A 24,366-nucleotide genomic window follows, 5' to 3' on the forward strand; every position below is an offset into this window, starting at 1 on the left:
AAGCTTGGAAACAAGCTACCAAAACAAATTAACAAAGTAAATGTATCTAAGGTGTTTTGTTTGGTTTTTTAAATATATTTGCTCATTCTTCCATGATGAAATTTCTCTCAACATTAAAAGCTAGCCCTCTGTCTTCATTCTGAAGCCAGTGTTACTAACAGGCAAGTCTTCAATCTGAGCAAAAGTAACTGTTCTTTCTCGAGGAAGAAGAGTGTCTTAACAAATACACTGAGTCAAAGAAGGTGCTTTGTCTTCCAGTTTTGAACAATAAAGCTTCTCAAATTCATGTATAATGTTTGGAAGGAACCTAGAAGCCTCAATTTTTAGAATCTGATTGCACAGTGATTTATCTGCTGAAATTATTTGCTTGCTTTATAGAAACCAATTCCCTTTCTTCCCATAGTACAAACATAAAAGACAATATGGAGTACTCATCTCCACTCCACTGCATTTCGTATTTCTCTCTATCTCTATAAAACAGTTACTGCAAAAATATTTCAGTGCCGTCTCTGAGACAAAGAAAAACCCAACACCACTAACTGAGCAGCCTTTATAATAAAGAAGGTAGGCAGGTCATGTTGGGGGCTGAAGGAAACGAGGAGGCAATTGATGTCTGCCATAACTTTCAGAAAAGGCTCTGAAGGCAAACCCTTGCCACTGCTAAAAACCTGCAGCCGGTAAGACTACAGTACTATCTCTGCAATACCGATCAACTCCGGCCACCACAAATGGGCTCTTTGTTTAATTACTTTTTGTTTTATATTGGATAAACTGAAGCCTTGGGTCATGACCCTTATCAGGAGGGCTAGTGTGTTTAACCCCTGCTGACCCAACACTGAGCTGTTGGTGGGCAGGCTAAAGAGGAGAGGCCTGTAAGAAGCCCTGCAGCACTCGAAGACCACAACCTTTTCTTCAGCCTCTCTTCTGGTCCGCTCCTCCTCTTGCTGTCGGCGCTCTTCTTCCTGCCTGGCTCTGTCTTCTGCTTCTCGTTTGCGCATTTCTTCCAACTGTTGCTGCCGTCTGCGTTCTTCATCCTGTAACTAACAGAGACGCATCTTTAATTTTTTTGCCACTCGTGGGTAAGATGGGTCAAAAAAAAAAATGTAACCTGAGTATTTGCATCTAAAAATAACTCATTCGGTAGAAAATGCTATACTACACAGAAATCAATATAATGTTCAGCTGTTAAAAGTATGCTTTGTTACACTGGTTTCCCTAAAATCCCTTGGGAGGGGTGAACAAAAATAAATAAATAAATAAATAAGGGAGATGCACAGAACTACATACATAAAAGCACAACACACACAGGGAGACATTTTTAGCAGTCACATATGAACCCCTAGCAGAAGACTGAGGTGACTCACGTTCCAGACAGCTTCAGCAACCACAGCCTCATAGGTACAGTAAAGTGAAATTAAATACTTGGAACCAACAGTCCATAGCTCCAGCAGCCAATTGGTTTTTCATTTTGGATTAGTACTTAAGCACCGGAAAATCATGACTCATTAGTCAAAGGGTCAATCCATTTAAAGTAACAGGCTCATTCAGCAAGTCTGCAAATAGTCTCAGGAGATAAATAAAATCTCCCACTGTATCTGCAACAGATGTGTTTTGGAAAAAGCAGAGAGTGAGGCAAAGAAGTCTTTGACTACGGAGGTTCAACAGCTCACATGAACAACTGATGTCCAACAGACAATACTGTTTTATACACGCTTATGATAAACACTGCACAGAAAACTGAACAACAATCCAAACTTAGCATGATTTGCTAGAGCTAACGGTATTGAAGCCCTTGATGGACAGCAATATTCACTGGCACAATAATATTCGCAAGTAGAAATTAACTGGACTTCATGCTGTGTTATTTCTTACTGCAGCATATGTTTTAAAGTAATTCCCTCCCCTGCCCCAAGATCTTTTATACTGATTGGTACAAATTAGTAAATCACTGGACCTTGCTATAAGCTGCATGTAACACAGATACTTCTCTACACCTGGTTTTACAATCCAGTTTCATTTACAGAAAAAGGCCCTAAGACACAAAGCAATAATGATATAGTAGGATAAAATCAGTTTCAATAGACTTTGTGAGGACAACCTTCATGTAGGTATCTCCCCCCACAATTAATTAACAGGAAATGTGCTTTAAAGCAGATTAGGTTTTCTAATAAATTTTCCAATCAATTCTAAAAACAAACTTTAAAAAAATTTTTTTACTCATTTTCTGGTAATTATTTCCCCCACTATTCACATACTATTTGTGTTATGGGTATCTTATGACCGTGTACAACAGGTAATTTTGAAAACATTTGCCTTGTACATCTTCAAGCAGCTATACAGACTACTTGCAGTGAAAACACCTCCCATTTGAAGTGTTAAAACCCACCATTTTTGAGCATGAAAGCTAAATAACAAAATTAATTCATTTCATTTAGGCAATAATTCGGCAAACATATAGTAGAGGATGCTACCTCCAAGGAAATTCCCATTATTTAGGGCTAAAATTTTGTAATTCCTAACTGAAAATGACATAGACATCAAGCTCAGTATATACAGTAGAGCAGGGAATAAAGTAGTTAATGAACTCCCTGCTGGAATTAAGACCTCTTCTTGTCTTGGTTATTAAAAAGACATTATTTTAGCAAAGGAGATAATATTGCTGTCAAAAGGAAAGACAACTAGTAATTCAAAAGAGTTTATAGAAAAGAAGTAATTTCCTCTTAAAAAAAAAGGCACAAAAACTGCACAGTGAAAAAATACAGGAAAACTCCTTCACTCTGTCCCAGCTGCATTCAGAGAAAAAACTCTGAACACGGCAGTTACTGATCCCAGGTTACGGCATGGATGCCTTTTTGCTTAGTAGCAAATTCCTATTCAAATGCACTTAAACAAGAAAATATTTGAAACTAAATTAAAGGGGAAGTAGGACTGGTTTGGTTTATTTTCTTCTGGTCTTAAAGAAAGAAGTGAAAACTGGGCAGGGTGCCCACCTGGGAACTGTTGTCAACATCTGAACCATAATAATCGTGAAGACAACAGTATCCAGGTCAGAGGCTATTCTAAATATAACACCTAGTAAAAAGGCCAAAAATTATATGTAAGGCACAAGCGGGAAGAGAGCAACTATTGAAGAGAGTGGCATTTCATTTCTTTCTGATCTGTAACTGGTTTCTACTCTGGAGCATTCCCAGACCAAGGCAGGGAGCGGTGGGATGGTGAGGCATGCCAGAGCACTTGCAGGCATTTGTGTTTGTAATTGTGTACAGCAGTACCCAATTCAAACTTCATCCCAAATTTTCAAGATGCTAAGGAAAATTAGCTTCATGTCTCATTTCTATTAGGAAGCCCATTAGATTCCCAGGTTGAGTATTTCAATTCGATACTTCTCTGTCCCAATTAGTTTTTCTCTAGTTAAAAAGTCACGTTTTCATGTGATTTACTGTACTTCCACGGCTTCTCCAAAGCAGTACATGTTTATATTGTAACAGGTAGAAACAACTGATCCGTACAGCCAGAGTGACGGAGAAGAGCGTTCTCCCAGCTGTAAGAAAGCAAAGCAGCTAAGCACAAAGCACTAATTCTTTCCCCCTGCTTTGTCTCAGCTCTACTGCAAACTGCCAACAGTTCGCTTCGCTGCACAACTCTGTCCCCATCGCCAACGCAAGCTTGCAGCACTATTCCTACCACAGAGGGCAAAAAAGGCCACCTTTCTTCTGAGCTGTTGGGCCGATGGGCTGATCCGTATCAGAAATGTTAAGATATTCACAGGACTGGCAGGCATCCAGGAAGTCTCAGGTTCCAGACAAAATTCATTTCTCCAAGCACTGCTTATAACGCTTTAAAAGACGTTCCAGACGAACTTTAAATTTATACCTATTTATTTATGACAGCTAAAGCTGGGTCAGATCTGTTAGTGGCCCAGGGAATTTAAAAAGACAAACACTAGCCAAGTTGACAATTCGTGCATTAACTATTCATCACCCTTCACCAGCCTTGTAAATAGCAGAACAGCTATCACCAATGCTCAAGTTAGACATACATAAAAAGCACTGAGCATTTGAAATTGTATTTTTTTCCTCTAGAAACAAAGTAGTAATCAATTGGGTACAGGAAGTGGCATAGCATAGATGCACCTATGCCCAGAAAGTCACATGAACAGTATGAAAATGATGAAATTAGGAAAAAGAGGTATTTGCTGGGTACAGCATTCAATATCGTCTATTTCAAAATTCGCTTGCTTTCTTTTTTTAAAGCTAAACTTATGAGGATAATAAATCCTTGACTGATTCAGGCCATAGATCCATCTAGCACAGTATTCTGCCTCTGACCACAGCAAGAAGAGCTGCACAGGAGCCTGGCCATTTCTTCCAGCATTTCCCCAGCACGGTACTAGAGATGTCAGCTGGTACAGCCTTGTGTAATCCTTTGCGTAGCTATTTACAGGCATGATGGCTATGAATTTGTCTAATCCATTTTTAAAGCTGATGATACCGTCTGCCTTCACAACCTCCTGTTGCAGAAAGATCCAGAAGTTTACAGCCTGCTTAGCAAAGAACCTTATCTATCAAGTCAGAGGTCTGGGGAACAAGGCTTAAGCAAAAAAATACAGGAGTAGTAATAAGAAAAAATATTGATAGATATTAAGTCTGAAAAATCCATGACTCCTGGCTTGTCCATTAATTCAGAAAGCTGACATGCTTCACCTGTTTCACTGCTGTCAGCTGCTTAATGCTTGTACCGCACAGATAAAAAACCAAACACCTGAGACAGATGAAGTTATCTGAAGTATGCATTTTAAAAGGTGTTTTGTGTTTTTCTTAAATAAAGCAGTGCTGAATATCCAAATCCATGTTGTGAACTGACATGTTTACAGTTTTTTCCAGCAGTACAAATTAATTATACTAACAGGACTTGCAAGTATTACCTTTCTGTCAAATTGGTATAGTAATTATCTAGAAATACACTTTGAAGGAGATGTATTTCTTCTCTAGAAGACTACAGAACTCTTTTTCCATGTACCCATTTGCAATGAGAGCAATAAAATACAGAATTAGCTGGAGTCATAGCAATTACTGCTCCAATTCAAAAGCCTGTCATGTTTTAGATGCAAGAGAATGGTATTAACCAATTTAAACTGAAGTTATATGGTAACTTAATAATTGCATGTTTATGTGACCTACTTGGAAATACTAATTCAGAAGTAATTTCTGAGTTTACAATTCATTTTTACTTTAATGAGAAAATTGCAACACCTGTAAACAACAGGGTTTCAGCATGTGCTGAAACAGTATGCTGTATTATTAGGCTCTCAGGACAATTTCACTTCAAATTGGAAAGGAATGGTGTTGCTAGAGCTCTTCTAAAACCTGCAGGGGTGGGGAAGGGAAGGGAGGAAATCTTACCTCACAGCCTGTTCATTCAAAGTTATTAGTGAGATTTTATAAACACGACTGCACAAAACATCCAATACACAGTTTTATATTAGACCACTGCTACAACAAACAAATCAAGCCTGCAAGCAGAACACAACATCTAAAAGGAAGGAAACACAGGGAAAGGAGTCACCACATCTGGAAACATTCAAATGCATGCTCACAGTTAACTTACTGCTTATTGTATCACAATGATTTTTGAACACCCAAAGATGCCAAATCATCATGCAAAGCACATAGGGTGGTTATCAATAATATCAGGAATTGAAATGGGAAAGAGATATTGAAGAGAAAGAAACAAACATACCAAATCTAGAACAGAGATTGCTGGCACAGCAGTCTGCTGCAGGTAGTAAGAAAGAGGGGAAAAAAGAAAGATGCACAGTGAAAATAAAGATAGGTTAGACTTGTGCCATTTCAAAAGCATCTTCTTTTATTTGTTAAGTCAGCTGCTTTAGAACGAGGAACTGAATTGACATAATCCTCAAGTACAGAAGTGAAAACAATCAAATATCTGAAATTTTTATCAGTATTGGTTTGACTCATTCAAAACCTCAGTAGTTCTCCAGAGATGCTACTTATTGCATCTCTAGTAGTACAGACAGTGAAATGTAACCAAAATGCAAACATGACTTCAGTTCAAGACAACTGTTATTTTTTAGTTTCAAAATGTTCTTCCAGCATTTTGGAAGCTTATGCACAAATAGTATTTTAAATCCAGCACTTGCAGAGAAGACTGATAGAATGTTATGCAATACAACTGGCTTTCTATTAACAACACATGGCCTTTTTAGCCTTGCTACAGTAAAATTTTAAATATGCTGGTTTTTAAAATGGCAGTTTTACATGGATTTTTTTTTATTCCCATAGGTAACTGCCTGTGTGCTACAAATTACACGCCAGCAATGCTGGGCTTGAACGCAACCTGTTTGCCAAAGATATATTTAGCTTTTCCTTTCTTCAGTTTCCAAGTTTGAGGTATCTATTGTTTTACACAGTAATAAAGTTAGCCACAAGAAAAAAAGGAAAGCAATGCAGACTGTAGCAAATATGAAAAGAGTAAGTTTAGGAAATCAAGCTGCCAAAACAACCCTGAATTCAAATACTACTCAAGCAGATAGCTATTTCTGAATGTCAAAATAAGCATGTTCAAGCGTTTCTCAAGAATTAAAAATTGCTTATCACAGAATTAAGTCATCTTTTCAAGATAAACAAACAGAAGACACTCAGCATATTACAGAGCTAGTTTTTAAGCCTGTCAAAGCATAGGTATTGGTATGTAACTTTGGTATCCATGCTATTATCCAGAAAAGAAAAAAAAATTTTCCTACAGAAATTGTTTCTCAGTAACAATAGATTTAACAGATTCTGAGAGACAACAGCCACCAACAGAGTAAAAAACCCACACCTTTATCATACTATTCAGTTGTGTTATCTTATTACATACATTATGAGCTTTCACATTACTGAAGCTAAGGTAAGCAAACCTTGTCAGATACCAATTAAACTGGACACCACGCAAAATCCAGGTACATATGAGCTGGAGCCCGAGACAGGGTGCATTAGTCGTTATAACATGCAAAAGCACATGGCTCAACCTAATGCCTCCCCCAGCACTCTTGGGGTCACCACTGAGGTGGTGGTAAAAGTAGAGGTAGCAGCTGCCTTAAGACCCCAGCCTTTACTTGGAACAGACCAGCAAGGTGGAATCTCAGTTCAGTTCACTGTTCCCTGGAACCAGCACGCATTCAGTGTCTGTGTTCAGGTCCAAGACTATAAATAAGAACTCTCAGAGGTAAATATATTTGAGGGGCGGGGGAGAGGAAAAAAAAAATTCATACTATTTTTGTTCCCAATTCTCCTAGACACTTTCACAGTTACAAATGTTTTTGCTTACCTTCCTGTAAGTAAACTCTTACCATATTTAACCTTCTAATTCTACTCCAGGTACATTGCAAAATCCCTTTATCCAAAGGAAATTTCTTTCCCCACAACCAGAAAAGTAAATTTGACTGCCAACTTGGATTCTATAATACTTCCATAATATAACACTTAACTGGTGAAGCCACTGTAAGTTCGCAATTTTAAAATTCAAGGTACTGAAGAAAGCTTCATCCTCCTTTACCCTATAAGAACATCAAAATACTCAGACAAAGCCAGAGTACCCACCAAGATACGTATTTACAATACTTTTGTCTAGAAAGGATTATTCCCTTTTACCCTTGCTCTTCTTTCTGCCTCCAGTCGCTGCATGATGAGCATAGTATCCACATCATCATCCTCCTCTTCATCATCATCTTCATCCTTTTGCTTTGATTCTTGAAGTCGCTTTTGGAACTGCCACTCAAGCATGAGTTTGCGGAGGCGGTCATTTTCTTCTGCTGTACGATCAGGCTTGTTCTGAAGTTCCTGAATCTCTTTACTCAGCATGTCCACAATGTGCATCTGTTGCTGCTTCTCCAGTTTCTCCTTAGCATCCCGTTTCCAGGGATCTGGAGAGAGGCTATCACTAGAGGACAGTTCTTCCTTGCTGATAGTAATGTACTGCAGATCTCTCCGCTCAATAGTCCGAGGCTGCTGTTGGGGCTGCAACTCTCGAATGACTGTTTCTTGAGACCTCTGCAAAGTTGAAGGCTTTTCTGATTTCACTTGTTGAAGGGAAACAGGGGGAACCACAGGCTGAGCAGGAATTAGTGGCTGAGAACGCATTTGGCCAAGTTTTCTCTCCTGCTCACGACGTTTCCTTTCTCGTTCCTCTTCCAAACGTGCCTTTTCCTTTTCATACCACCTCTGATGCTCTTCTCTTTTTTTACGCTCAGCAGCGGCTGCCTGGGAAGATGCTTGTGCCCCTATCTGGTTTGGAGGAGGAGGGGGAGGCAGAGGCAAATCCATTTGTAGTTCATCAAATTCAGCTGCATAATGCACTGGAGGAGGCGGTGGCGGAGGGGGAAGATCTGTTCTGATGGGCTGGGAAATGGCCACGGGAGTTGGCTGGCTAGTAGCTGGAGTTTTCCAACGGCCAGGTCCACTTTTAGTTAAACAAGAACCAGGCGAGACCGGTTTGGATGAATGGTTCAGGTGTTCTTGGCTAGATGTGCTAGAATCCACAGATGAGTTCATCCACTGATCACTGTCTGACTTCCGATCAATATACTCTACATCCTTCCGTATTACGACTTCCAAACGATTCCTCTCTGGCTGGAAAGCTTTATCTCGGAGCTCTTCCTGGGAACGAGCCACACGCTGGAAAAAATTAAACAAGGCATGTATTTCATAGTCCATCTATATTAAAATGTATTTGAAAACGGTTCACAAACTGCATTCTTATTACTGAAGGCAATTACTTTTAGTGAATTTCAGCATTTCCACGTCTAGTAAGTTTCCCAAGACCAAAAATAAAATATTCTTCCCGGTCCTTTTAGCTCATTCAAGCCATGGAGGACTTCGCACACTCCAAAATGCCTGGAAATCTGGACTGGGAGGAAGGATGAACGCAAAATGGAGCTTAAGCTGAAAACCTCCCCAGCTCGCCCAAGTTCTCAGGAGTATCCCTGACACTCCCTCCCCCACAGGCGAGCACCAGAGTCCTGGCAGCTTGGGACTGCAGCTCAGGCGTACCGTACCAGCTCTACCATTCAGCCTGCAGCTGGCTCGACTGAACGTTTTTCCTTACTGGGAAGGCAAACAGAAAGGCTGCTGAGGATGAAAAAAGGGAGCCGCTGCCCACCCTCCTCCCGTGAGAGGCGAGACGACCCGCGGGAAGCTCTCACTGCTGCGGCACCGTTCGCGGGTACGGAACCGGGGTGGCCGGGTCTAATTCTGCCTGCTCTTGGGGCACGGGTATATTGGTCTGCACTTTTGGCGCTTTTTTAGCATGTCAAACACTGAGTCTTTTTTTATACAAGCTCAGGGTCTTGCTGCACTGTACAACCTCCTGAAAAGGAATACTGGACCATAAATTAGGCTTATCAAATCCGTTAATGATTTTCTTGAAGCAAATATTCATACTTTGAATGTTAGTAACTACTAAGCACTGAACACATAATGTACCAATTATCAACAACTGAGAGAAGACTAACAATGCAAACTCCTTTTCCTTTTCCTCCATCAACGACCTTAATCATGACCTCTGAAGAATGCCTTCTTTGAGATGAACAAGTGTATTTTTTACGCTCTATTAGTCCAGCAGAGCTGAACACACAGCTATTTGTGTTAGATTTGCTGTAAAGATGCACCTAGCCACACAGTTGGCTAAGGCCTTCAGAATAGAAAACAGGCATTTCACATCAGTCAGTAGCTTACGGCAGCTTTTTTTACAAGCCCAGTTCTCACTGTAAAGATTAAAAGGATATTTTGGGAGTTGATTTTGTTTTGTTTTTTTTTTAAAGTCTGTTTTCCTCTAATTTTCAACTTAAAAGAACTATTGTATGGTAGAGAAAAATCGTGTACACTTTCAATGCTTGTAAGGAGCTAAAGCTTCTAGCCATCTGCTTTATAAAAATGCTTTTCTGTACTGCATTCAGCCTGAAGACCAGAGCTCAAATTCCATATCTGTCAACAGCTTCCACAGATGGGGTTCATCTCACCAGTTTTAACCACCTCATCTAAGCTACTCACTTAAGCTTGTCTTAAGCAGGGGAGAGATGCGTGTCCAGGCAGCAATTCATCCCGTTAAGAGAAATGGGTAGGAACCATTCTCTGGAGGTCCTAGCCTCCCCGTCCCATCACTGACAGAGAGAGCCTAGACATAAACTACGCAGTTAGGATTAGGTGAGATGAAATTACAAAACATGAAGGAGTTAAGCACGGAAATTCAGCAAAATATTTCCATAGCTAGTTGCCACAGTCATTTAACTTGCAGTGTTCTCCTTCAAAATTACCATCCTACTTGGGTATAACACCTATTTTCTTAATGGCTGAAATAATTAGGATTAGCTATCTATAATACTTAAAAAAAAAAAAAAAAAAGGCACTAAGCTTTTATTTAATTGACTTTCTACTGAATTCACTTGCCAATACATGTGTGAGTAATCAATAATCACGCCTTAGTTTGCTTCTATGACACAATCTCAAGATAATTTACATGACACTGCTTTTCCAAAAGTAAAACATACTCAGTCTGCTGCAAGGCCCTGCTTTTATCACAAGTTAAGAAATAGCAAAAGTTTTCTCTCTGTATTTTTAAGGCTCTGGTGGATTAGAGAAAAGATGATCCAGTGGCTGGATTTAGTAGATCTAGATTTAATTTCCTGTATGGATTTGAGTAAAGTCGTCATTTACAAAGAGCAGAACAACATTATTTTTTGAATTTATAAAGGTACACTGGGGGTAAATTCATTTCAGGTCAAGAAGCAGCTGCACGTTGATAATAGATGCAACTTGAATTTTTTTTTTTTTTAATTTATTTTTTTTAAACTGAGAGCAGGGAATGTGTTTCAGTGAAGACCTTGGTTAGGTCTCAAAGTACTGTTTTATTTCATTTTTAATACTTGCACTTCATCACTTAAACAACACACCCCACAGGCAAAGAGATTTTTCCGTATGAACCTTCTTGGAAGACTGAAAGATTTAGTTTGCTTTTCAGAAAACCACAAAACATTTTACAACACAAACCCTACTACCATCTACACCCCATTACCTCTAACAGGGGGCTAAAACATCCCAGATAACAGGTCTACAGCACATGGTAACATAAATTCTACGGCAGGGGAAGAGTAAGGTTTCTGAACCCAAGCCAATATTGGCAGAAGTACAGTTGTTCCCCACCCTGTGGTACAGTTTGTCCTCAACAGCTCAGAGATCAGAGTTGACTGTTCTGCAAAAATGTCTCAGCAGTCTGGGAGTGGAAAGCAAGCAGGTTTGTTCTGTTTTTTTCTTATATTGAAAGAAATTACTTCTCACCTGCATTGTAGTATTGATCGAATGATTACTTTCGGCCTGGACCTGTGGTTTTTCTTCATAGTTTGGCCACTGACTCTGAGCTGGACCCATCCGATCCTGGGACTTTGAAGCTGGGAATGTGAAATATTCTCTAGTATAGGTCTGTGTTGGGATGGGATAAGCTTCAGGTCGTTGGGGCAGAGTCTGTTCCTGAAAAATGTAGAAAGAACATAAGGTAGAATTTTCTAGTCACACAGATCTGTACAGAATATTATTCTAAACATGCATTTTCTAAATGTTTTCTTTGGCTCGTAAGAGCATTTTTTGTCTGGAACAGGAGATAAAGAGGTTGTCTAGTATCAAGTGTAATTGTGGTTATGACTCATGTTTTTATGGTCTGAAAACAAGTACGCAATATCGTACAAACCTAAGAAATCACAAGGACAACTTCATGAACAAAATTTAATAAAACCACTCAAAACTGTCTCAATCTTTCATTTGCCGTAATAAACAAAACCCCCACCCAGTCACTAGCACCAGCATTATGTTCAAATAGTTAAGTAAGACACTGGTTTGACTCAAGCACACTGACGCTATTGATAACTCAGGAAAGTTTAACAGCCAGCATTTTGCTTGCCACTTCTGACCTCTGTACAAAGATTTCCAGTAGAGACTGAGGTTATTTTGGTGGTAGTTCCAGATGCATAAGCATTCTTTCCTCCGGGGCTTGGAGGCTGATCTGTTGGAAAGTTAAAGGAAGCATTTACATGACGGTTAATAATAATTTACATAACTTAATAAAATAATAGTATTCAGAAAGTAACTACAATTTTTCCTTTGAATAGTTCTAACAAGAGGCTTGCTCCAAATGTTACTACTACATTGGCATTTTAAACTTAATCCATGTTTAAAAACAATCATCCCCTTTCTGAATTCGACAGCCTGTAAAACTAGCAGAGGAAGCATCTACCCCTAAAAGGAGGATAATCGTACTTACTTGCTACATTGGGACTGGAGCGATGATCAGCTCTGTTCTTCATTAATCTATCATCCCCCGGCAGCTTCTTTGGTTCACTGTACTCTGTCCACGGCAGCTGAGGGCTCTCAGGTGACCCATTTTGAGTGGAGTTATTATACAGCTCAAAACCTTCACTCTTTGGTCGGGGTTTACCTGAGCCACGGCGGTCAGAAACTGTAACAGTTGGATATGTATTTTCCCCCTTTCGCTTATATTAACTACTGTCTAGCATATTCTTTTTCAAACCAGAGCTACCTTGCATTTATAATTAAAAATGAGTTCCCAGTAAAGCAAATGCTAGATTTTAAAATTTTTACTTCTTCAGACACACAATCCCACTCTTCTATCAACTATACAGCATTCCTTTGATTTGTATGCTTCAGAAGAACTTTTGAAAAGGTACCACAATATTTGGAAAAGCCAAATGTGCTTTACTGAAAAGTCTCTTGCTGACTCTCAGAGGCATATGGCATCTAGGATGGTGTTGTAAACTGTGCTAATAAGGATTTATTCTTTTAATCCATTCTTTTCTATACTGTAGTACTACCCTATATGTTGAAAAGGTCTTCCTTTATAAAATTATTTCGTTTACAACATTATTTTGCGTAAGACTTAAATATGTCTTTTGTTAGTTCACTGAAGTAGGATGATATAATGTTGGAGAAACATCCCAGAACTTCTTATGATCAGATACAGAAACTTAAGAAGATATGTTTCAATATTTCTACTTTAAAAATCAATCAATCAATCAATGGCATAACATGTTCCAGGGGCTTCTATTTCTATTTATTTGTCCCTTAGTAATTACACTGCACTCTCTGGTTACAAGGAAGTCATATTCCAAGAGGAGGAGAGCAGCTTTTATGAAAGGGATAAAAAAGCCATTGAAGTTCAATGCCCTTTGTATTCATTATATTCCATTTGCTAAAATAAAAATTACTTCAAACCAGAACTTTGTTCACTCAATTTGTAACTTAATACAAATGTGTGTACACATTTGTGTTATAGAAAACACAAATACAGAAGTGTGTTCACTCATATCACTCAATTTTTGAAAAGATACATATGCAAAGCATATATTAATGATTAGGCTAGCATAATTTCAAACAATATTTAAAAAGAGATGAACTTTTGATAAGAAAGGAAATGCTTCTTTTCTGTGCAATTATGTTTGTTTTCTGATTTAATATTTTGGTAATATTTGGCAAGCTATTGTGAATTATTATATTTTCTGCATTCTAAGACTTATAAAGCTGTTATTGACATAAATAATATTAGCATTTTTACCTCTTTGCATCATTGGGGATGGCTGATTAAGCAGGGTTGCCAGACCATGGTAAATTGCCCCTTGCTTTGCTACTTCTAGTGTTACTACAGAACCTGTCCTAGTCATAAGTTCTGCTGCCCTGCAATAAAAGCCAAAGCAAAGAAAATAAAATAAAATTAGGCACTGTATTATTACTTAGTCCTCCTTATTATCAGTTTGTATGTCATGGATTTCTCACATCTATTCCAGTAATCTTTTGTTTGACAAAACACTCTTTTTCTGAGTAATACTTAAAATCACTTTGAAAAAAATTAGATGATGACAAGAAGATACACTTACTACAGACAACACCTACAGGCAAGTACTATTTCCAGTTTCTGCAGTTAAAGGTCAGAAGTCAAAATATTTAAAGTTAGAGCTAAATGAAGTTTGCTCAAAACTGAAGCCCAAATGTGTAATACAATCTCTTCTATATAGATAACCCGTATCATATACGGGAAATACTACACAAACAGTTGAACTTGCTACTAATATTATTGATAAGCAGTTATAAAAAGCTAAGACAAAGCCTAAAATGTAAAAAAAGAGCTTTTCAGTATATAACTACTCTAGCACTTTCTTCATGTAAAGACACCCAAGGAAAGCATTCCTTACCTTTCCTGGGACAGGCCCACCAAACTTCGACCATCCACACTGAGCAACTGATCCCCTGCAGCCAGACGACCATCCTAATAACATATCCCAGAGAGAAGAAATTCATACACCAACACTAACACGGTCTAAATTAAAACAATTATTCACACATACAAGCAAACAAAGGATTTAAAAGCGTTTCCAAAGGATCTTTCTACCTTTGAACTTCTGATGTTTAAGAATATTACTAACCACATCTGCAGCACCTCCTTTCACAACAGACTTGACATATATTCCAAGTTTGTCTTGACCCGCACCCTACAGAGAAAGAGGCATTAATTTATTACATTTATATTTAATCTCTTAAGCACTCCACATGTGTTAATCAGAATTTTGCATGGCTAGATAAACCTCTACGTTCTCATTGCTTTTATATATTCCCAAACTGGAAAAAAACAGTTACACAGAAAAGAGTTGCATTCATTTAAATCAAAAGAACATTTTAATATTAGGCCTATTGAACCTGCAGGCATTGTTAGAAGGAAAGAATATTTGGTCTTAATGCAAGCTTGAATAAGAAAGAAAATACATTAACTAAAACGTACTTTAGAAGTTTGTTCTAATCCCCTTCCAATAAGAAATACTTATTTGCACTTCTACATGCATGCTATTATTTTTTTATACCTCTATGTATTATGTTCCAAAAGACTGCACTGTTTCCCTGCTAATACCCAAATGAAACAAGGTATATTGCAGATTACAAGAAAAAGGAATAGAAATGCTTTTTTACATTCATTAGGACTGTAAAGGAGCTGGTGTAAAGGAACAAACAGTGCCTCTCGTTTTACAATAAACAAGTAGACATTATAATTAATAAGTCTTTCAGAGTTGACAGAGGCAATATTCAAGTCTACTGCAAAACCATGCAATTTTGTTCATAAAACATCTGCCTCAACGTATTCTGCTAAATTTTGGAAGGACTGTTAACAGTGAACTTACTGGGAGACAACCAACAGATTCAAGACAAGAGAACAGAAGCATCTATTCAAGCCATGCTGTTGTGTCATCCACATGCTCCAATTTACAAGACACCACACAGACCAGTCTAAATGTTAGTATCGCAAACCTTTAAATTGTCACTTATAATGTAAGACAATCACTTGTGATTTCATTATCTACTATAGCAAACGGTGCCATTTTACTCTGCAAGTCACTTGGAAGAAGAGTGCTAAGTAAGTTTTCAACAGAGCACAGTTTTTAATGTAATGTCGTTTCCTAAAATAACCCCCCAAGTTGCTTTGATACTGAATATGCAACTTCCTCCTCCTTTTTTTCCCCCGCCTTTTCCAACCCTTTTCTTTTGGCAGCAGAAGCATTCATTGCTCCCACTGTTGTAATAAAGTAAAATAAAAATCAAGGTGAAGATTATTTAAAAGCCAGTGTTATACATGGTTTTCTAAGCAACTGAAAGACTTATTTTTATTCATTGAATCTTGAGTTAATCCCAAATGTTTACTCAAAAGCCACAGAAAAGGAATTCCTTCGAGTCTCATGCTTCCAGATTAACATTCTACATGTCTAAATTTTTCACAATAATTGCTTAAGCTGTACTTACAGAAAAAAAGGGGGAAAAAAATGCAATAAATAACTGAAGTTAAGGGCCCTTTCTTTGTCTGGAAAGAATACAAAGGCAATTAAAAAAAATTAGTTACTTTTCTGTTTTTTTTTAAAGGGCTCTAAAGAAACATCAAGGTAACTGCAGAACATTTTTATCTTTATACCAGAAAAATCAGTTAGTTATGAGAAACACAAGTCAGAGGACAGCTAGATAAATATAATGACAAATGAAATCATGCTTCACAAATCTTTTTTCCCCAAGCAACCAAGAAGCACATGGGGAAGGATGATCCAGTTGACTGAACACCTAGAGTTTCAAGATGGATGTGGCAAGACCTCTTACCAGGAGTTCTTCAAGACTTTAAGGTGACACAGGCTAAGAAGGAACTTGTCCCTGTGTATTAATAAGTGGTTCAACATGGATAGAAGTTGCTAGTTTTCACAAGGAATGGAAATTCAGAGAAGCCCATGTGGTGATCACCATGCTCATAAGTGTTCCAGAAAAAGGGCAAACAATAATATAACTAAATTTACAGTACAGAAAACTTATCTAGTAAGACAAAACCAAGAGTTGGAGAAGGATCACATGATGCTGAACACTGGAGCAATAATGGCGGGGGGGGGGGGGGGAATGTATTTCACTGGTCCAAGTGTGAAGGAATGCTCCAACCATGTAAGGGACTGGTCCCCATCAGGGCACTGTCGGCAGAATCAGTTACCACCTCCCCTTGCTGGGAACTGAAAATTAAGATGATTGGGTTTATACGTTCCTTCCTCTGCCTCCAACCTCTAAATATACCTAGAGGCAAGCTCCTTTAGTTCCAAAGGGTGAACGAGTTAACAGCAATTCACCCACCAAACCACCCTTGTAGTTACAACCTCATGCATCATGTAGTTGTATGTAACTGCACGGACCTAACAGCAGCTTTCCCTGGAGGCCAGACTGACCAAGACTAACCAGAAGCCTCTGAAGCCACCTGGGATTGACACTGCTTGTATTCAGCCCTAATTTCAAAGGGTGCTAGCAAGAATCTCATCCCCTTGGGCCCAGGAATTCAGACAAAGATCTGCCTAACACAGTCAAAGATCAGGTAAAACCAGCAAGCCTTTGGAAGAGCATTGCCACTTAGAACATGTAATTTTGGGAACATGACTTTGGTACTCATGAATTACATTAGACACTATATTCATACACATCACCCCTCTTCCCCTTGATTATGATTGTCAGTGCACATTAAATGAAGTTGAAACCTTCTCTTTAAGCTCATGATATGTGCACTGGCTTGCAGGTAATGATGAGATAAACATTTGCAATTGCACAAATATCCATATAATAAAAAGGATAAATATAATAAAGTTTTATAATAAACTGGCTTTAACTCCTTGAGAAATATCTTTTTAGTCACTGTTTTCAGAGCCATCTTCACATATCAGCTCAAATATCTGGAAGCCAACAGAACTAATAGAAAAGAACAAACAAACCAAAAACAACCACGGTCACTAAAAATCTAAAAGGCTCACATTTACAAAACAGTTTATAATTCTGATTACTTCCTTACAAAATGACACCAGCAGAACCATGAGGCTGAGAGGATAACAAGGATGATCAGAAACATGGAATACATTTCTTGAGAGAACCAACTAGACACTGACTCCTCACCTTAGCAACAATCAAAGTGAAGGTCTACAGGATAATGAGTGGCACAGATTGGATTATTTATCATCTCTCTAATCAGCCAACAGAGGAAGCTTTCTTACTCATGCTACCACAGCTAGCATATTTTAAAAAGTAAAAACCAAAACCAAACAAAAAACAACAACAACAACAACCCCAAAACATTTTCTGTAGGATTTCATAATTAAATTGGGAGACTGCCAGGAACAAGACAGCTGCAGATGCCAAAATGCAAACATGCACAAAAAAGATCACAGATTCATGGCACAGCCCTTCAAGGGCTTTCAGAAAAAAACCAAAGATACAGGTATAATGCACTCTGAAAGAAATTCTGAAATTACAGAAAGCTAGAAACTGGGAGGAACCATCTTACACTTGTTATGTTCTTTGGCTAAATACCCCACAGCTGGAAATACAGATCAGATGATTTTTGCTCTAACTGTTCTCATACTCTAAGCATTACAGTAATTCTTCATTATGATTTGAAAGAGCTGACATTTTACTCCTTGTTCCTTCTTGAAGCCCATACAGTTTGTCAATCCCTTTCCTGTTCTTTTAAGAGAAGTTACCAGCAGATGTGTTAGCTCAAAGTCATCTCACTTAATACAAAGCTAATGAATTTTGAAAGCACAAAAAAAAGATTTAAAAACATATTTCCTTTCAGATTACATAACAAAAAAAAAAATCTTTATCAGCTACCACAGCTACTCACATATTACTAGGACAAATACGTTCCTTCTCTGCCTAATTCCTGTGCCATTTAATATGTTTCTAATAGTGTGCCTGTGCTCTCACTTATGCTTGGGAAGACTTCTCACTAAGCATCCTCAAAGTTAACTCATCATCTTCCTTCATCTTTTACCCTAAGCTTTATAGACATTTGAATCCAAATTCTTAATTTCTGTTGAAACAGACTTAATTTTGCTTCAGTTCCACCTTCCAGGAGACTGCATTAGAAGGAAATATACAGCTATTAAGGACATAAAAAGGATGTTAGTACATAGCTAGACATGCATACTAGACTCCAAAGTGATGAAAATTCTCATATGCACCACAAAGATTTTTCTCCTATCATTTACTGACATTACAATAAAACAGGTTTCTTTGTAAACTGCTTATTAACCTGCTTTTCTTTCACAGGAATGTGAAGGTCAACATAAATAAAACTATTCCCCCACAAACAAATCATAGTGATGACACGTGTGTATCAATAACAATAATACGGTAAACATTCTTTTCAGTTCTCTTTATTTTCTCTAATCCTGAATACCAAAAGCATATGTATCTGTAAAGCTGTTAAACCAAACAGAACACCACAACTGTAGAGAAGTTAGATGACTGTGGAAAGCAAGAATGTAGTAAGCATAAAAAGATGGTTTATTCCTCTCCCCAAGATTAACATACTGGAACCTACAGCACATTTTCTCAAATATGTATAGCCAAATACAAAACCCCCAAAACCTTTACAAGTATTTTCAAAAAATAATACAGCAAATTCTAGATTGGGGGGGGGGGGGGCGGGGGATAAAAAAGCCTCATCCACAGTAGTAAACTCTCTAGTGCTATCAATCTACCTGTTTTCTTTCCCACCTGAAACAACTTTTTCCCACAATCCTTGCAGAAAGTGAAACGATAGTACCTTTCTGAGGAAAACTTTGGGAAATCCTTCCCCTTAAGTAATAATTTAAGGAAAATTTTCAATTTTCACTGGAAAAAAACCACAAGCCTACTACTGCTGCTTCAGTTCACCTGGGTGACAATAATCTTGAACTGAACTGCATGAGCATAACACTCTACTCTGAAGATCTCTTTTGTTTAGCTCTAAATGGTATCTGTTGTTACAATGCATAGCCAAAGCAGAGAACCATAGGGAAAAAAGTTTTGTAAGGAAGGCATTAGCTGATCAGAATTAGACAAATGGTGAATTGTGGACTGAAGAAAGGAAAACATGACATTTAAAATTCTGACACCTCAAGTACATTAGACCTAATATTCAAAATGAGAAACACCTCCATTCTGTGCTTTTACAATACAGTTATTAAATAACCAATAGGGAAGAAAAACCAAGATCATAAAAACCACATAAAGCAGAGAGAACTAAGTTTGGAGGCCAGAAGTGGAGCACTATTTACACATTTCAGTATTTTTAAAAAAATGTTAAATTAATTAGAATGACACTAGCAGTACTCTCATACAGAGTGTCAGAAAGAAACCCACCTGCCTGCTCCCACCCTGTCCCACGCTTGGACCTGCGCAGGCACTGCTGTGTCATGGCATGGCCCACGACAGACCCGGCTGAAGGCTAAGCTGGCCCCCACCCCCAGCCCTCCTCCTCCCAAATAAAAGCTTTGTTTTCAGCCAAATCAGCTTCCTCAAATGGTTTACAGCACGACTGTTCATAACCCTACAGGAAAGGGGGCTGCTGGGAGGGTCAGTCACCGGGGGATGATATTATTCTTGTTAAGCTGTTGTGCCAACTTTTATCAGGTTACGGCAACTGTGTACCTGTGCTAACACAGCCGTAACTGTCAGGGGCTGTGAACACACAGGACAAATATCAAGTAGGCTTTTCACATCAGACCCTGAACTGGGCTTTTCACTGCTAGAAACCCAAAAGCCCCCTTTGAGAAGGAAAAGAAGAGCCAGGAATTGTTCATCTTTCAAATACAAGAACATTCACCCATGTTTAGAGCACATCTGTGAACTTCCACCAGGGAAGTCTTCTTCTTAATAAGCAATACAAAAAAATGCCAAAGGAGTTTGACCTAACAGAGAATATTTCAGTTTAAATGCTGCCCAATTCCCAAATGGGTTAAAACAGCATGACATAAAATAATCAGTGTTTCTCTGCTGCAGCCTTAGACTCCACTGTTTGGTGAATAATGTGATTTTCAACCCAACAATTCATAGATCCTACTATAGGTCACCTATTATTGACTTGCCAAGCAGCTCTGAGCAGCGTCTGCAGAGCAAGTGTGTTCTAGTGAAAGCTGAATCCCAAAACAATTGCAAAATAAAAAAAAAAGGCCACATACATGCAGATTCCCACACAGAGAAGCAAACTACACAGCGGAAAAACATTTTCCTTTTAAGCTTCTGATAGCCTGCATGGCAAGCGCACCAAAAGACACTTCCCAACTTTGCCAAGGCCCACGCGTTCCCCTTTTAATGTAAGAAATACAAGTTATTCTGACTTTAGCAAGGGATGGAGATGAATAGCATATCTAGAACTGAAGTAAATGCATCCTGTTAAAAAAACCAACACGCATTTACTGATGTAATTACACAATGGAATAAAAATGTCCCCCCTTTTTTTCCAGGAAGCTTAATTAGGTCTCTGAGTAAAAACATGAAAAGATTCTTGAAAATAATCTTCTCCATGCTTGAGCTTATTCATCTTTAAGACGGATGTACACAAGCAACACACGTGGGAAACTGAGGAAAACGATTAGGTCCAGTACTCAGAATGAAACCATGCATTTGCATGAGATGCAATACCTGTATAAAGTTTTTCTTATCTTACACTTATCTTAAGAAGCAATTTAATGCTTTAAGACAGCACAAGTTGAAAGACGTTAACATATTGCACTTGCAAATTTGGCATGCACTTGAGTTTAGTCAGAGTATGAGAATAATTAATCCTAAATTTGCTGTGACTTACAGGTTGCTGCAGGAATTCTATGACAATGGGGAACTTTCACATTTAGATGGAATTTTAATAGATCTTCTAATCCTACTTGGGAGGTAAAGGCAAACACAGGACACTTCTGCATACAGAAGTCTGCTTAGAATGGTAACTTAGGTCTTTATCCTAAATCTAAATGAAGAAAGAGTGTGTGGGAAAACGTTTGTTTAAGGGACCAGACTACCTTGTAAAAAGTAAATAAACAATGAGTCCTCCTCATTGAAAGTAAGAATAAAAGGAGCTACAAGTCAGGAGGATAAGCAAAAAACTTGAGGTATGAAACAACATCAATAAATCCTGCAATTAAAACTCTTCAGAAGTTCTATTTCCCTCCGATCTGGCTTAATTGCAGCTGTGTGGCCCACATTACACTGTGTAACAATATTTAAAGTGGGACTTAAGAAAGATAGGTAAGCTTTACAAAAGAGGACTAGCTTTATTTTTGTCATAGTAGCCTAGTTTCAAATAGCTCTTATCACAGAACAAAAACCTGTTTAGGAAAATCTTACAAGATGGAGTCTAAAATTACAACCTGAGGATATAAATAAAAGCAAGGAAATAAAACACAGAGAGGCTTGTTAAGTTATTACACATTTGGTTGACAATGATTTTGGGGAGTTTCACATCAGTACTGTTCATAGGTCACGCGTTGCATAGTCCATGCAAATCTAACTCTTCATTTGAAATTAAATGAAAACTTCAAGTTACTGAAGTGGTACTAATTAGGCCCTAGTTTAGTGTCACCATTGTTCAACAATGTTCAGCCATGTTCTAATCCGTCTAATGCACATAAGGAAAACTTAGTTCTAACAAGAGATACTTATTTTTCTGGTGGTTTGTAGCTACACTGACAAGGGACCTTATCAAATAACTGAGTAGACCCTACACATGAACTGACACTGAATCTTCTTCATCTGAAGTCTACGCATGTAATAAATACCGCAATTCAACTCCCAAGCATTGTAAAATACATAAATATTGTAATTCAACTCCAAACCGATAAGAAAAAAGTTGATGTGCCCCCTCTAGTACCTAAATTGAATATTTTATAAAATACTTAAGAAACTTCCTAAATCAATTCTTTTCAAAGCAAAACCCCCTGACCTGTCAGAAGAAACCAAAATTACAGACTATATTCCCAAACCATAAAGTAACAATTAAATACTAAAATAGCAGAGGATTTCATGAACAAGAAAGAATACATGTAAGAGAGAAGATTTAGCAGTAAACATAATTTCATTTGTTTCAGAGGATGTTTTATCATTCCTCCGCAACACTGAATCAAAAAAAAAACAAACTGAAAAACCCCAAACAAAACACCACACCACCACCCCCCAAAATAAACAAAACCGCCAAAACCCAAAACCCCAATACACTGACAATATCAACAGAACTTCATCTGAAAATACAGCCAAAGACTGTGGAGCAGAGCACAGTTAACCAGCTGGAACTTCAACAAGAGCTTTCAGCTGTTTCAGAAAAAAACCCATCTTATCTCGGAGATTAATGAATTCAGACAGACTGGAGCCCACAAAAAAAGTCAACATTAAAATCTCACCTGAGACAGCAACTTTTAAATTTTTTTATTACACATATAATATAAATAACATTGGTATTTACTGGCATATATGTTTTTATATATATATATACACACACACACACATTCTTCTCTACTAATTAAAAAATAGTACTTGTTAAGTACTTACATTTGGAAAATTAAGTAGTAACAAAAACTCCATGAACTTTCATTTATAAATGTCTTCTAAATAAGCAGTAGGACAACCAGAAAACTTAAGCTAGTATCCCAGGACATATCACCCGATATAAAGGAATTTAGTAAAGAACTTATTGAATAAACAAATAAATTGACTGAATTACTTTCCTGTAGAACCTGAAAGATTAGAAAAGTTCTGAAAACTCATGCAACTATGGCAATCCATAGAAGTTAAAGAGCAAATTTTGACACCTCTGGTCAGCCCAACTTCAATCTCTAGAACACCAACACAATATACTTAAGAGTCACAGCACTGACACAGGGTGGGGGGGAAACCACTAAAAAGAAAAAAAAAAGAAAAAAAAAAGAAAAAAAGGTGTCCAACACTAGAGTCCCTCATTAAAAGAAAACCTGGAAGGTGAAGAAAGTAACACTCCCCCCCAAATATTAGGTTTGTTTACGGGATTTCAACTCTTCAAGTCACACAGACTGCAACCTCAAAAAAGAAAAATCTGGAAATTTGCTGGGAGCAGTAGGATGAAAGGAAAACAAAGTTGATACAACAGAGCCAAGTCAATCACGCATTTAACGCGTCAAAAGAAAAAAAAAGTATGCTCAGATGACTAAAATTTATGGCAGACAAAGGTATGCAAAGATTTCATACCTCTTGTCCAAATAGGTATTAGCCCCTTTTAAGCCTGGTACGATTCTCTGCTTGACTACAAAAATTCTGTCATGTTAAAGAAGCCAAAGGACTGAGTTGGATAGTGCAATCTAACCTTGGCTTTTGAGACAGCCTAACAAGAAACAAGCCATTTTCCATCACATCCACTTATCATCTGGGCCATCTATCAAGCAACACATCAGCGTACAGCAGTCCATACTTGTTTTCACAATTAGCGTTATTTTGCAAGCTCCTCCTTGCTCTAACAGGACTGCGCCCTTAATACTGCATTTGCTTCAAAAATTACTATGAGAAATTTAGAAATAGAAGAGGCAGCATTAAGAAAAATTTACAGCTACTTCTATGGAGTAATCAGACCAATAAGGAAAAGAACGAGATAAACTACAGCGATCTGAAAAAAAACAATAAAAACCCAACTACTCCTACATCAGAGGAATGTAAAATTGAGGATGTACAAGACTACAGCAGTAACGAATTAATAAAAATGACAGAATTAAAGGAAGTATTTAAGGAGAACAGATTTTATTGCTCGTGTTGCTATGTCGCAAGATGAATTTTATCAGACTTCCTTGTCAGTAACAAACATGGGAAACTTTGGCTCACATACATTACAACAGCCCTAAAATCGGGACACGCCATATAGCGCAACTGTATGTGAAGTAGCAGTTTGAATAACAGGAACATCAGATATAGTCTTCCTCATGGCAGCACTGCAGCTAGCCCACGAGCTGGTGACTCAGTCACCACGGAAGCATTAAAA

General features: G+C 38.0%; 1 protein-coding gene across 26 annotated transcripts in view; it reads right to left on the reverse strand.

Moving 5' to 3' along the window:
- The window catches only part of AFDN (afadin, adherens junction formation factor), a 133,266-nt gene that overhangs the window by 9,405 nt on the left and 99,495 nt on the right, over positions 1 to 24,366 (reverse strand). For 12 of the 26 annotated variants that reach the window (XR_012652539.1, XM_075043363.1, XM_075043359.1 and 9 more), the window contains 9 exons: positions 14,483 to 14,548; positions 14,252 to 14,325; positions 13,618 to 13,736; positions 12,310 to 12,504; positions 11,960 to 12,051; positions 11,334 to 11,522; positions 7,653 to 8,675; positions 5,740 to 5,775; positions 906 to 1,040 (listed from right to left, as the gene is read on the reverse strand). Coding sequence is in view for 25 of the 26 variants with exons in the window: in XM_075043363.1 (XP_074899464.1) it covers positions 906 to 1,040; positions 5,740 to 5,775; positions 7,653 to 8,675; positions 11,334 to 11,522; positions 11,960 to 12,051; positions 12,310 to 12,504; positions 13,618 to 13,736; positions 14,252 to 14,325; positions 14,483 to 14,548 (1,929 nt within the window). In the remaining variant the exon portion in view is untranslated. The remainder of the gene's footprint in view (positions 1 to 905; positions 1,041 to 5,739; positions 5,776 to 7,652; positions 8,676 to 11,333; positions 11,523 to 11,959; positions 12,052 to 12,309; positions 12,505 to 13,617; positions 13,737 to 14,251; positions 14,326 to 14,482; positions 14,549 to 24,366) is intronic. The other 14 variants (XM_075043384.1, XM_075043379.1, XM_075043375.1 and 11 more) reach the window with 3 other exon arrangements.

This window comes from Buteo buteo, chromosome 12 (assembly GCF_964188355.1).
Source record: "Buteo buteo chromosome 12, bButBut1.hap1.1, whole genome shotgun sequence".
Classification (NCBI taxonomy): Eukaryota; Metazoa; Chordata; class Aves; order Accipitriformes; family Accipitridae; genus Buteo; species Buteo buteo.